Here is a 16,272-nt window from a genome sequence, read left to right on the forward strand (position 1 = left end):
ATCAACTATTTATGTTACCAGTAAGGATTCCGGTCAACAGGAGACTATTAGTAAAATATTTGGAGAGTTAAAAGTTATATGCAGATTTTCATGTGTGTGTGTGTGGGGGGGAGGTGGGGGGGGATCTGTCACTCCTAGATCCCGAGTTGTTCAAGAGTCAACTGTAATGTAAAGTATTAATCCTTTTAACAAAATCAAGGTATACATTGTATAAAATGCACTCTGAACATATATATATATTAAACTCATCTCCTACCTATTATTTAGAAGAATATTTGAACATTTAATATCTCTATGCAAAAAGTTCTTCTTATGACAATAATCCAGACCTTCCATGAGCTGTCTCATAAATGACTTGATGTGATTTTCATTAAAATGAACCAAGCCTGATTCCAGTAGTCCCATCAGGTCATGATCCATATATTCAAACACCAGATAAAATGCACCTAAGAACAAAAATGATTAAAATATTAAAGATTTTTATTCTTACAACTTTTCTTAATACTTGTAAAGAAATACTACTTTGTCACTTTAATAATGTTCATCTTTCCCTCTGAACTTAATATCAATAAATACATCCCAAGGATGTAACCCAGTTTGCATCTCATAAACGAAACTCTTATGATATAAAATCAACCCTGTTGATTTTCACACTGCACAGTTTCTAGGTATAATGAATATAAAATAAACTCCTAGCTGTTTAATAAACTTCTAATATAAACAAATTGTATCTGAGCAGAAGTCACATAAAATTAGTACAGCTCATTAAAGAAAATATAAGAGTGGCAAAAGAATTGTTTTCAGTTAAAAAAAATGAACTCAGCTGACCTTTAGACGACTTCCTTTAAGTCTTCATTATATATTTTAATTGTCTATACAGCTGCAGAGCATTTGAAAGCACACTTTGTAACAATTTTGTTATGAAACCAGCTTAATCCTGCTACCAAAACCTAACATAACATAGCACATACACAACTGTATTTATGGGAGGAGATTAAAAAATCCTAAGATACGTGTACAAACTGAATCCAAAGTTATATAAAAAATTACCAATCAATGACCATTTATTTTAGCAATTCAGAATGGAAAAGCTAATAAAATATAATACATCTATTTGGCAGAGTAAAAAAGTATCAATACACCAAAAAAGGCACCTGCAGATAGTTCACAGTTTCCAACTTAAAAAAAAAGATCTCCTAGTAATCTTAAAAGTTTATACGAAAACTCCTCTGAAACGAACAACTAATGATATGCTTATTAGTAAAAGGGGAGCATTCAGTATTACTAACTGTCCTACAGTTAATTAAAAACAAAATCAAAATATTTGTTTTTCTTTTGTATATTTTTACTATTTTATAATGACATTTAAAAAATATCTAAAATTGGTGCTCCAAAATATTTAGTGCTATGTGGATACCAAAACTTTCTTCACATTTAAGGTATGGGTAGCGTATGAAAAGACTGAATGAGTAAAAGTAATCAGAAGGGGTGGGTTCCCTTAATTGAGAATAGATCAGTGTTATCAAATATTGGAGCATGGGACTTCTGGTCAAGATGGATGCATACATAGGTAGACAGACTTTGCCTCCTATCATAACCAAAAGAACAATAACAAATTTAAAAACAATAATCAACCAGAACTGTCAGAAAATTAAACTGTATGGAAGTCCGACAACCAAGGAGTTAAGAAAACACTGATCCAGACAAGTAGGAGGGTTGGAGATGGGCAGCTGAGGGTGGAAAGGATGAGCAGGAAGGCAGTGGCTGGATAACCAGGTGGGTAAGGAGGAGCCTGGAGGTCTCACACTTCCCTGTGGGTAAATAGGAAGGAACAATTAGGGAGAGAGATAGACCTTGAGACCCTGGGTTCCAGCATGGGAAAAGAAAACCGCCAAACCACTGACTATAAAAATCTGTGGGAGTTGTGGTGCTGGGAGAGACTCACAGAGTCATAAGTGTACGCAAACCCACACACCCGGGAACCAGGGGCAGCTTTGCTTATCGGAAGCAGGGGAAGTGACTGAAAGCTGGCCAAGAGCCAAGCAAGCAGCACTGTTCCCTCTCTGACCCCTCCCCCATACACAGCCCCACAACACAGTGAAGTGTGTTGTCCAGCCCTGGAGAATACCTAAAATCTCCCCACCTTACAATATAACAGGTACACTGAGACAAAGAAACATGGCCCAAATGAAAGAACACATCAAAACTTCAAAACAACAGAACTAAGTGATAAAGAGATATCCAATCTATAAAATGCAGAGTTCAAAACAGTAGTAGTGAGGATGCTCACAGAAATGGTTCAGTATGATCATAAAATAGAGGAAAAAGAGAAGGCTATGCAAAGTGGAATGAAGAAAAATAGGGTACCAATGGTGGAGTGAAAGAAACTGGGACTCATATCAACAATTTGGAAGAAAGAAACATTCAACTGGGACAGAATGAAGAAACAAGAGTTCAAAAACATGAGGAGAGGCTTAACCTTCAGGAAAACTTTAAATGTTTCAACATCTGAATCAGGGGTGCCAGAAGAAGAGGAAGTACAAGAAATTAAAAACTTATTTGAAAAAATAATGAAGGAAAATTTTCCCAGTCTGGAAAAAAAGATAAGACTCCCAGGAAGTCCAGGAAGCACACACCAAAGCACATCAAAATTACATTACCCAAGATGAAAGATAAGGAGAGAATCCTAAAAACAGCATGAGGAAAGAAGACAGTTACCCACAAAGGAGTTCCCATGACACTATCAGCTGATTTCACAAAACAAACCCTACAGGCAAGACGGGGCTGAAATGAAATATTGCAAGTCATAAAAGGCAAGCACCTACATCCAAGATTACTCTATCCAGCAAAGCTATCATTTAGATTGGAAGGGCAGATAAAGTGCTCCCCAAATAAGGCCAAGTTAAAAAAGTTCATCATCACCAAGCCCTTATTATATGAAATATTAAAAAACTTAAGAAAAAGAAGATGATCAAAACTACGAAGAGTAAAAGGACAAACTCACAACTATCAACGAATGAATCTAAAAACAAACAAACCAGGAACCAAAACAAATTAACCAAACAATTAGAACAGGTACAAAATCACAGAAATGAAGATCACATGGAGCGTTATCAGCAGAGAGATGTCGAGGCAGGAGAGAGAATGGGGGAAAAGGTAGAATAAGAAGCATAACTGCTTGGTACCAAATAGGAGAAGGATAAGAATAGTACAGGAAATGAAGAAGCCAAAGAACTTATATACGACCCATGGACATGAATTAAGTGGGGGAATGCTGGTGGGAGTGGCAGGGTATAGGAGAAAGGGGAATAAAAGGGAGAAAAAAATGACACAACTGTAATAGCATAACCAATAAAATACACTTAAAAATATTAAACAAAATGCTTTGAAAAAAAGCCATTTTCCCCTTAAAAAGTACTAAAGGAGGGTTATATATGGGGAAAATGAAAAGCAATTGTTGTTAGATTTGGTAGCACTTAATATTATTAGTGTTCTCAAAGATCCTAGTAAAGAAATAGGATCAGAAGCCAAACTGCAGGTTCAGGCTATGAATAGGAGGGAAAGAATTAGAGCAGAGTATAAAGGAAGTTTTCAAGAAAGTTGTCTTTTAAGGAGCAGCTGTTGTATTTAACCAGAATTAGTGAGGTCTAAAGCAAATATCACATGCAGGACAAGTAAAATAAAAACAAAATATCAATACTAAAAGGGATAAAAATACAACTATTGGTTGATACAATTGACTGTTGTCCTGAAAATCCAAAGGAATAAAAAGAGAGTAGCTGAGATAGAGAAAATCATATATAAAAAGCAAAAGAGTTTAGATATGCCAACAAATTTAGAAATAAAGTTTAAATGATTGCACAACTGAAAAATACTATACTACAGATGACTGGGAATAAACTTCAAAAAGAATTATACAAATTCTTATGAAATACCAAATTACAAAATTTGCATTTTAATACTATTTCAATTTTTAAAAGTGACGTTTGTTTTTATTTGCTGAAGGGAAATTCAACTTGACAAAATAATTCTAAAATTCACCCTGAAGAAAACAAAAACCAGGCTTGGACAAACTATAAATGTATATTGTGAACACAAGGACAACCAACTGAAGATACTGTTAAAAAGAAGTATCATTGAGGACTTCTGCCAAGATGGAGGCGTAGGTGGAAACAATGTATCTCCTCGCACAACCAAGTTTAAAAACAACAAAGTTTTAGCAACAAAAACGCAGCCACACAACAGAAAATTGAACTATATGGAAGCCTGACAACAACAAACCCTTCAGCCACACCAGTAAGAGGGGCAGAGCCAGCAGAAGAGCGGGGTTGGGGAGGAAAGATCCACCAGACTGACCTGGGCCCGGGACCCAGGCGCACCAGCAGCCGTGGGTGGATCCCAGGTGTGGAGCAGTGGGCAGACCCAGTGAGGGGGCAAGGTAGTGGACTCACTGATGGCTGACCGCAGTCACACATTCACGCACAGATAAACCAGATAAAAATCAGTGGGAGTTGTGGTGCTGTGAGACAGATCTCGCAGGCCCCAGTTGCAGGAAGCAGCAGAGGGACCACTATTGTCCCTCTCTGACTCCGCCCCCACTTACAGCATCACAAACCAGTGACCTGGGTGGCCCACCCTGGTGAACACCTAAGGCTCCGCTCCTCATACATACCTGGCACGAACAGATCAAAACATGGCTCAAGAAGAACTCAGAGCCCCAGAGTCGATAAATCTAAACGAACAAGAAATTGCCAAACTTTCAGATGCACAGTTCAAACCACTGGTGATCAGGATGCTCACAAAACTGGTTGATTTTAGTCACAAATTAGAGGAACATATGAAGGCAAAACTAGTTGAAATGAAGGGAATTGCACACGAAGCCAACAGTAATGGAAAGGAAACTGGGACTCAAATCAATGGAGTGGACCAGAAAGAGGAAAAAAATGACCAAACAGAAAAGGATGAAAAGACAAGAATTCAACAAAATGAGGAGAGGCTTAGGAACCTCCAGGACATCTTTAAACATTCCAACATCCAAATTATAGGGATACCAGAAGGGGAAGAGGAACAGCCACGAGTGGAAAACTTATTTGAACAAATAATAAAGGAGAATTTCCCCAATCTGGCAAAGGAAATAGACTTCCAAGAAATCCAGAAATCTCAAAGAGTCCCAAAGAAGTTGGACCCAAGAAGCAATACACCAAGGCACATCATAATTACATTAGCAAAAATTAAAATGAAGGAGCAAATCCTGGAAGCAGCAAGAGATAAGGGGACAGTCACCTATAAAGGAGTTCCCATCAGACTGTCTGCTGATTTCTCAAAAGAGACCTTACAGGCAAGAAAGGGCTGGAGAGAATTATTCCAAGTCATGAAATCCTAAGACCTACAACCAAGATTGCTGTATCCAGCAAAGCTTTCATTTAGAATGGAAGGGCAGATAAAGTGCTTCTCAGATAAGATCAAATTCAAGGAGTTCATTATCACCAAGCCCTTATTATATAAAATGTTAAAGAGACTTGTCTAAGAAAAAGAAGATAAAAAAGATGAACAGTGAAAGGACAACAAACTCACAGTTATTAATAACCACACCAAAAATAAAAGCAAACTAAGACAACAGCTAGATCAGGAGCAGAAACATAGAAATGAAGATCACATGGAGGGTTAGCAACAGGGAACTGGGAGGAGGATAAGGTGGGAGAAGGTACAGAAAATAAGAAGCATAGATGGTAGGAAGAAAATAGGGGGAGGGCAAGAATAGTACGGGAAATATAAAATCTAAAGAACTTGAGACACATGGTGATAAACTAAAGGGGGGAATGGTGGGGGAGGGGTGTGCAGGGTCGAGGGGAATGAAGGGGGGAAATAGAACTGTAATAGCATAATCAATAAAATATATTTAAAAAAAAAGCCCTTTTCTCCACACCTTTACTATCACTGGGAATCGTTAATTTTTTTCATCTGTATCAATCAGATAAACAACAACAACAACAAAAAAAGAAGTATCATTGATAGGCTAAGAAAAGAGAAAAAAAAGGAATCATATAAAAGTTTAATTAAGACCTGAGAAGGCAGAAAAAGAGTGGAAGGGTAATTTTAAAAGGGTAACAAATAAAAAACTAAATTAACAAATATGGTACATATTAATCTAATTATATCAATAACCACCTTAAATGCCAATGGTCTAAATATACAAAGTAAAACACAGACTGGTAAAGTGGATAAAAAAGTAAGACTCAACTATATGTGGCGCATAAAACAACCACATTAAACACAGAGAGATTGAAAGTGGAGCAAGCTATACCACACTATCACTAATCAAAAGAAAACAGGAGTAACTACATTAATTTTAGACAGAGCAGACTTAAGAGCAAGGAAAGTTTGATAAAGGGGTCAATTCTCCAAAAAGAAATAACAACCTTTAATGTGTTCACTCCTTATAAAATGCTGCCAAAATACATCAGAGAAAAAGTGAAAGAACTACATGGACAGATAGAAATGATTTCTATATATGATTCTAGGTAATAATTCTTCCAACAATAGCAAAATACATATTCTTCTTAACTATATTATTCACCAACACAGAGCACATTAAGGGCCATAAAACTTACCTAAAATTTTTTAAAAGAAAACAAATTTATAGAGAGTATGCTATTAGACCACAATGAAACTGAACTAAAATCAGTAATAGGAAGAGAGCTGAAAAATACTTGGAGTTTAAAAAAAATAAAAAACTTTTTAATGACACATGGATTAAAGAAATAGTCTAAAAAGAAATTTTAAAATATTTTGACATAAATTAAAATGAACACAATTTAATTAAAATATGTGGGATACAGCAAAGCTATTCCTTAGAGAGAAATTATAACAACTATTCACTTTAGGAACTGGAGAAAGAGGAAATTAAATTACAAGGAAGCAGAAAAACAAATAATAAAAATTAAAACAGAATTCAATGAAATTGAAAATAGAAACTCAGAGAAAAATCAACAAAACTAAAAGCTGAGTTTCTGAAAAGATCAATAAAACTGAAAAATCTGTAGCCAGGTAAAGGTGCAAACTACGAATAACAGAAATGAAATTACTAGTATCAGGTCATCATTATATTGCTCCTACGAACATTAAATATGTGAACTACTGAAAGCCCATAAGGTTGATAATCTAGATAAAACAAATTAATACCTTGAAAGACATAGTCTACCAAAACTAATACAAGGAAAAATAGATAATTTCAATTGGCCTATGAAGTCTGTCTAGAAAAAGTCCAGTGAATATTAATATAATGAGAATAGTCTGTGTGACATGAATGTAACCTGGTAGCCAAGGAGAATGGAATGGAGAACATACATGCATGAACAATGACAACTTGACCGTACTAGTTAGTAGAGGTGGTAGATGATTCCCTTGACTGATCATGTGTACTGTGTCTGTCTATTCAAAATGACTGAGCAAGGAGAGCAACGAACCTGCATCAAATTCTGCATTAAGCTTGAACATACCTCTGCACAAACTATTCAGATGATTCAGCTATGGACAACTGGTTATTAGCAGCTTCATCACGACAATGCACCTGATTACGTGTCATATCTTGTGCAGAATTTTTGGCAAAACATCAAATCACCCAGGTGACTCAGCCCCCCTACAGCCCAGATTTGGCACTCTACAACTTTTGGCTTTTCCCAAAACTAAAATCACCTCTGAAAGGAAAGAGATCTCAAACCATTGATGAGATTCGGGAAAATACAACAGGGCGGCTGATGGCGATGGCAGAACTGTGTGAGGTCCCAAGGTGCCTACTTTGAAAGGGACTGAGGTATCACTGTCCTATGTAAAATGTTTCTCGTATCTTGTATCTTCAATAAATGTTTCTATTATTCATATTACATGGATGGATACCTTCTGGGCAGAACTCGTATACCTACTGTAGAAAATTAATCGATACTTAACAACCCTCCAAAACAGAAAGCACCAGGTGCTCAGATGGATTTACTGATGCATTCTACAAAAAAATTAAAGGAAGAAATTATACCAATTCTCTACAATCTCTTCCAGAAAATACAAGGAGACAGACTATTTCCTGCCTCAGCCTATGAGGCCAGCATTACTATGATATCAAAACTTATAAGAAAGGAAAACTAAAGAATAGTTTCTTATGAACATATATGCAAAAATCCTTAACAAAACATAAACAAACTGAATCCAATACATATTAAAAGAATTATATACCGTTTCTAAGTGGGATTTAGTCTAGGAATACAAGGCAAAAATCAATTAATGTAAGCCATGACATCAACAGAAGCTAACAAAGGAAAACTGTATGATCATATCAACAGATGCAGAAAAGCATATGACAAATTCCAGCAACCACTCATAATTCAAAAATTAATAAATAAATAAAAATAAACAAACTCAGAAACCAGGAACGATAGAGAACTTCCTCAACTTGAAAAATATCTACAAAAACCTGTCCCTAATATATTTAATAGTAAGAGAACTTATAATAATATCAACTAGCCAAGGATATACCTTCTCATCACTTCTATTTTTCATTGTACCTAGCAAATGAAGAAAAGAAAAGGAAGTAAAAGGTATATAGATAAAGAAGGAAGAAATAAAATGTCATTCTTCACAAATAATACAACTATCTACATAAGAAACCCAAAATTTAACAAAAAAAAAAAGAACTGGAATTAATAAGCAATTATGATAAGGTGGCAAGGTTCAGAGATAATACATAAAAGGTAACTGCATTCTTGCATACTGTCAGTGAGCAATTGGAATTTGAAATTAAAAACATTTCACTATTTACAGCAACAAGACAAAAACAAACAAAAAAGGTATAAGTCTAACAAAATATGTACAAGAGCTATATAAGAACCACCACAAAATTCTGATAAAAGAAACCAAGCTCTAAACAACGAGAATGCTCCGTGTTCATGAAAAAGGAAGACTCAACATTGTCAAGATGTCAGTTCTTCCCAAATAGATCAATAGATTTATTTTTATTATATTTTAAATATTTTATTGATTATGCCATTACAGTTGTCCCATTTTACCCCTTTATTCCCCTCCGCCCTACACACACCCTCCCACCCACATTTCCCCCCTTTAAGTTCATGTCCATGGGTAGTACATATAAGTTCTTTGGCTCCTACATTTCCTATACTACTCTTAACCTCCCCCTATTTTCTACCTACCATTTATGCTACTTATTCTCTGTACCTTTTCCTCCTCTCTCCTTGTTCCACTCCACTAATAACCATCCATGTGACCTCCATTATTGTAATTCTGTTCCTGTGCTAATTGTTCGCTTAGTTTGTCTTTGTGGGGTTTTTTAGGTTCAGTTGTTAATAGCTGTCAGTTTGCTGTCATTCTAGTGTTCATACTTTTTATCTTCTTTGTCTTAGATAAGTTTATTTAACATTTGATATAATAAGGGCTTGGTGATGATGAACTCCTTTAACTCGATCTTATCTGGGAAGCATTTTAGCTGCCCTTCCATTCTAAGTGATACCTTTGCTGGAAAGAGCAATCTCGGATGTAGGTCCTTGCCTTTGAATACTTCTTTCCAGCCCCTTCCTGCCTGCAAGGTTTCTTTTGAGAAATCAGCTGACAGTCTGACGGGAACTCCTTTGTCGTAACTGTCTCCTTTTCTCTTGCTGCTTTTAAGATTCTCTCCTTATCTTTCATCTTGGGTAATGTAATTATGATGTGCCTTGGCGTGTGCTTCCTTGGGTCCAACTTCTTTGGGATTCTCTGAGCTTCTTGGACTTCCTGGAAGTCTCTTTTCTTTGTCAGACTGGGGAAGTTCTCCTTCATTATTTGTTCAAATAAGTTTTCAATCCCTTGGTCTTCCTCTTCTCCTTCTGGCACCCCTATGATTCAGATGTTGGAACATTTAAACACGTCCTGGAGGTTCCTAAGCCTCTCCCCATTTTTTTTGAATTCTTGTTTCTTCATTCTTTTCTGGTTGAATGTTTCTTTCTTCCTTCTGCTCCTAACTGTTGATTTGAGTACAGGTTTCCTTCCCTTCACTGTTGGTTTCCTGTAGATTTTTCTTTATTTTACATAATGTGACCTTAATTGCTGCCTGGGTCTTTTTTATGCTGTTGAAGTACCCAGGGAGTTCCTGGAGCATCCTGATAACCAGTGTTTTGAATTGTGTATCTGACAGATTAGCTATCTCTTTGTCACTTAGTTGTATTTTTTCTAGAGCTTTGAACTGTTCTTTCATTTGTGCCTTTTTTTTTTTTGTCTTGGTGTGTCGGTTATATAGTAAGGGACAGAGCCTTAAGTGTTTGACAGGGCAGGGCAACACAAGTTGCTGCATTGTGACACTGTATATGGGGGAGGTATTTAAAAGGGAACAATGCTGCTTGCTCTACTCTCTGCCAGTTTTCAGTCACTTCCCCTGCTACCTACAATCAAATTGGGCCTTTCTGGTGCCAATTCCCAGCTGGGTGGTTTTGTGTGTGTTCTAGGACCCTGTGGGTCTCTCCAACAAACTTTCCCATGAGGTTGGGAGTTTCTCCTATTGGTGCCTTAATTCCCACAGGTGTTTTCAGTCAGAGGCTTTGAGACTTTATGTCCTCTTTGCTGCAGTCCTGGGTTGCGAGGTCTGTCTCCCTCCCCAGTAGTTCCTCCCAATTTATCTGCACCCGATTTGTGGGCTGCTGAGTCCACCAGCTGCTCAATGCCTTGCCGAGAGTCCTCTTTACCTGGCTGCTCATCTCCCCACCCTCCTAAAATCACTTCATAATACTCAAGGGAAGAATCCACCAAGAAGACATTAACATCATAAATATATACGCATCCAATATAGGAGCACCAAAATATATCAAGAAAATCTTAGAGAACTTCAAGAAAGATATAGACAGCAACACAATTATAGTGGGCGATTTTAACACCCCACTATCAAAAATGGACAGATCTTCCAAACAAAGTATCAACAAAGACACTGCGGCATTAAACAACACCCTTGATGAAATGGACCTAACTGATATATACAGAGCTCTTCACCCCAAAGATGCTAAATACACATTCTTTTCAAATGCATATGGAGCATTCTCAAAGATAGACCACATGATAGGACACAAAACAAGCCTCAACAAATTCAAGAATACTGAAATCATACCAAGCATTTTCTCTGACCACAAGGTACTGAAATTGGAAACCAACCCCAAAGGAAAAAAACCAAAACACCCAAAATCATGGAGACTGAATGGTATGCTATTAAACAATGAATGGATCCAGAAAGAAATTAGGGAAGAAATCAAAAAGTTTCTGGAAACAAATGAAAATGATCTCACAACAACCCAAAACTTATGGGACACAGCCAAGGCAGTCCTGAGAGGGAAGTTTATAGCAACACAGGCCTACCTAAAGAAGATAGAAACATTTCAAACAAACAACCTTACTCTACGCCTGCAAGAACTCGAGGAACAACAACAAAAACAGCCCAAAGCAAGTAGAAGGAAGGAAATAACTAAGATCAGAGCAGAACTAAACGACATAGAGACTAAAAGCACAATTCTAAGGATCAATGAATCCAGGAGTTGGTTCTTTGAAAAGATAAACAAAATAGACAATCCTTTACGTAGGCTCATCAAGAAAAGAAGGGAACAGACACAAATAAACACAATCAGAAATGAAAGAGGAGAGAATACAACTGATATCACAGAAATAGAAAGGATTGTAAGAAATTACTATGAAGAACTGTATGCCAAGAAATTTGAGAACCTAGGGGAAATGGACACATTTCTAGAAAAATATAATCTCCCAAAACTCAATGAAAAAGAAGTAGAACACCTGAATAGACCAATAACAGCAAAAGAAATTGAAGCAGTAATCAAAAAACTCCCATCACACAAAAGCCCTGGACCAGATGGATTCACAGGAGAATTCTACAAAGCATTTAAGGAAGAGCTAACCCCCATTCTTCACAGACTATTCCAAAAAATCGAAAAGGATGGAAAACTCCCAAACTCCTTTTATGAAGCCAGCATCATCCTAATTCCAAAACCAGATAAAGATACAACAAAGAAAGAAAACTTCAGGCCAATATCGCTGATGAACATAGACGCTAAAATCCTCAACAAAATATTGGCAAATCGCATCCAACAATATATCCAAAAGATTATACACCATGACCAAGTGGGATTCATCCCAGGGATGCAAGGATGGTTCAACATTTGCAAAACAGTAAGTGTAATTCATCACATAAACAAAAGCAAAGGCAAAAACCACATGATCATATCAATAGACGCGGAAAAAGTTTTTGATAAGGTACAACACCCATTTATGATAAAAAACACTCAGCAAAGTGGGAATAGAGGGAACATTCCTCAATATAATAAAGGCCATTTATGAGAGACCTACAGCCAATATCATACTCAATGGACAAAAACTAAAAGCTTTTCCACTAAGATCAGGAACAAGACAAGGATGTCCACTTTTACCACTTCTATTCAATATAGTATTAGAAGTTTTGGCCACAGCGATCAGGCAGGAAAAGGAAATGAAAGGCATCCAAATAGGAAAGGAGGAAACAAAACTGTCACTGTTTGCAGATGACATGATAGTGTACATGGAAAATCCTATAGACTCTACCCCAAAACTGCTCAAACTAATTAATGAATTTGGCAAAAGAGCAGGATACAAAGTCAATATCCAGAAATCAAAGGCATTTTTGTATACAAACAATGAATCAGCAGAAGCAGAAATCAAGGAAAAAATCCCATTCGATATAGGAAAAGGAAAAATAGAATATCTGGGAATAAACCTAACCAAGGAGGTAAAAGACCTGTATGCAGAAAATTACACAGCCCTGAAGAAAGAAATTAAGGAAGACCCAAACAAATGGAAACATATACCGTGTTCCTGGATTGGAAGAATTAACACCATCAAAATGTCCATACTACCCAAAGCAATATACAGATTCAATGAAATACCTATTAAAGTACCAATAGCATATTTCACAGACATAGAACAAACACTTCAAAAATTTACATGGAATCATAAACGAGCCCGAATAGCAGCTGCTCTTTTGAGAAAGAAGAACAAAGTAGGAGGGATCACAATACCTGATATCAAACTGTATTAAAAAGCCACTGTAATCAAAACAGCCTGGTACTGGCATAATAACAGGCACATAGACCAATGGAACAGAACAGAGAGCCCAGAAATAAATCCAACCCTCTACAGTCAATTAATATTTGACAAAGGGGGCAGTAACATAAAATGGAGTAAAGATGGCCTCTTCAGCAAATGGTGTTGGGAGAACTGGACAGCTACGTGCAAAAAAATGAAACTTGAGCACCAACTTACACCATACACCAAAATAAATTCGAGGTGGATAAAAGACTTAAATATAAGCCGTGACAGCATTAAAGTCCTAGAGGAGAACATTGGCAAGAAAATCTCAGATATTCCACGCAGCAACATTTTTACCGATATGTCCCCTAGAGCAAGGAATATAAAGGAAAGAATAAACAAATGGGATCTCATAAAAATAAAAAGCTTCTGCGTGGCTAAAGAAAACAGTATTAAATTAGCAAGACAACCAACTGTATGGGAAAACATATTTGCCAATGATACCTCAGACAAAGGTTTAATCTCCAAAATATACAAAGAACTTACACAACTCCACTCTAAGAAGACATCTAACCCAATTAAAAAATGGGAAAAGGACTTGAATAGACACTTCTCCAAAGAGGACATACAGAATATCCAGAGACACATGGAGAGATGCTCAATATTGTTAGCTATCAGAGAGATGCAAATTCAAACCACAATGAGATACCACTTTACACCAGTCAGGATGGCTATAATAGACAAAGCAACAAACAACAAATGTTGGAGAGGGTGTGGGGAAAAGGGGACCTTAGTTCACTGTTGGTGGGATTGCAGACTGGTACAACCATTATGGAAAACAGTATGGAATTTTCTCAGAAAAATAAAAATCGACCTGCCTTTTGACCCAGCAATTCCACTGCTAGGGATATATCCCAAGAATCCTAAAACATCAATTTCAAAGAACCTATGCACCACAATGTTCATAGCAGCACAATTTACAATAGCCAAGAGTTGGAAGCAACCTAGGTGCCCATCAGTAAATGAATGGATCCAAAAATTGTGGTATATATACACAATGGAATTCTATGCAGCAGAGAGAAAGAAGGAGCTCCTACCCTTTGCAACAACATGGATGGAACTAGAAAGCATTATGCTGAGTGAAATAGGCTAGGCATTGAAGGACAAATACCATATGATCTCAGCTTTGAGACAGGAAGCTAAACAATAAAACAAACAAGCAAACAGAATAAAAACAAAGACACTGAAATAGAGAACAAGTGGGCAGTGAACAGAGGGGAGAGGGAAGGGAATTTAAGGGGAAAAAGGGGGAGGGATTTTGAGGAACAAGTATGAAAGACACAGGGATGAGGACTGGGGGGGAAATGGGAGGGAGGTGCGGAGATGGGGTGGGGGGGCTGGGATGGGAGAAATAGACAAAAAAATGTACTTGAAAAAGTAATTAAATAAAAATTTTACAAAAAAATACATAAATAAAAACTTATTATAATGCCTGGGTTGTGGGCCAGGTCCCTGGTAGGAAGCATGCAAGAGGCAACCAGACATTGATGTTTCTCTCCCTCTCCTTCCCCCCTCGCTCTAAAAATAAATAAGATCTTTTAAAAAAATTACTATAAAGCTATAATAATCAATCCAATGTAGTATTAGCAAAGAAGAGACAAGTAGATTAATAAACAGAAAGCCTATGAACAGACTCTTAAAAAAAAAGTCAACTTATTTTAGGCAACAGACCAAAGACTTTTTAGTAGAGAAAGAATAATCTTTTCAACAAATGCTGGAACAAGTAAATATAGACATGCAAAAAAAAAAAAAAGAAGAATCTACATACAGATCTTACATGCTTCACAAAAATTAACTCAAAATGGATCAGGGACCTAAGGGTAAAATTAAAAACTATAAAACTCCCCCAGAAGATATCATAGGACAAAATTTAGGTGAACATAGGTTTTATAATGACTTGGTAGAGTCAACACCAAAGTTATTACCTGTAAAGAAAAAATGGTCTTTCTTATGGAAGAAGAAGGATGTCATTAAAATATAAACTTTGGCTCTGAGAAAGATACCATTAGGAGAATATACATATGCAAAGAAGTCTTAAAAAGAGAAACAGTAGAATTAAAAAGTACACAAAAAACATGAAGAGCTATGTCCCCAAAGAAAATATACACATGGCACATAAACATATGGGAACATGCTCAACATATTTCATTAGAGAATGACAAACAGGAAATTAAAACAATAATGGGATATCATAAATACTTATTAGAATGGCAAAAATCAGAAACACTGACAATATCAAATGCTGGTAAGGAACAATACACCGTTCATCGCTCGTGAAATATAAAATGATACAGCTAGTTCTGAGGAATGTGTGGAAGTTTCTTAGAAAATTAAATATTTTCTTATCATATGATCCAGCAATCACATTCCCTGATATTTACCCAAAAGAGCTGAAAACTTACGTCCACACAGAAACCTGCACGTAAAAGTTTATAGCAGCTTTATTCATAATTGCCAAAATTGGAAAAAACCTAAACTATCCTTCAGTAGGTGAATGAATGAACTGTGGTACATCTAGACAATGAAATATTAATCAGCACTAAAAAAAAATAAATAAAAAAAGTAAAGGTGTATGAAGCCACGAAAATCCATGGAACATATGTACACTTATTGTAGTAAGTGAAAGAAGACAATTTGAAAAGGCTAAATACTATATGCTTCCAACTATCTGATGTTCTGGAAAAGGTAAAACTATGAATATAGTAAAAAAAATCAGTGGCTGCCAGGGCAGGGTTTTATGGGGTTGGAATGAATAGGTGGAACACAAGAGAATTTTTAAGACAACGATAGTATTTTGTGCCCATGTGTGTGAGAGAGAGAGAAAGAGAGAATGAGAGTATTTGTGTCTGTGGGACTTTCTACGCCTACTTTTGTCTCTATTTCTGTGTCCCTGCCTGTGGATCTCTCTCAGAATCCACGGAACTCTGTATGTCTGTTAGACTCAGTGTGTCTGCTTGACTGGCTGCCTGACTGACCCTATCTGTCTCTCTGATTGTCTCTTTCACAAAAGTAAAATTCTAAAATAATTGATGTGGTATAGTGAGTTCACATAAAGTATAAATTAGGATTTATTTAAATATATTTATTTAAATATTATATAAAAGTATATTTAAATATATA

At 36.4% G+C, this 16,272-nt stretch overlaps 1 protein-coding gene across 2 annotated transcripts in view; it reads right to left on the reverse strand.

The window, feature by feature from the left end:
- The window catches only part of CDK13 (cyclin dependent kinase 13), a 150,262-nt gene that overhangs the window by 40,254 nt on the left and 93,736 nt on the right, over window positions 1-16,272 (reverse strand). For both annotated transcript variants that reach the window (XM_053662954.1, XM_053662955.1), the window contains exon 6: window positions 257-446. In XM_053662954.1, coding sequence (XP_053518929.1) covers window positions 257-446 — 190 coding nt within the window. The remainder of the gene's footprint in view (window positions 1-256; window positions 447-16,272) is intronic.

Source organism: Artibeus jamaicensis, unplaced genomic scaffold (genome assembly GCF_021234435.1).
Source record: "Artibeus jamaicensis isolate MK-2021 breed Jamaican fruit bat unplaced genomic scaffold, CSHL_Jam_final contig_311, whole genome shotgun sequence".
Classification (NCBI taxonomy): domain Eukaryota; kingdom Metazoa; phylum Chordata; class Mammalia; order Chiroptera; family Phyllostomidae; genus Artibeus; species Artibeus jamaicensis.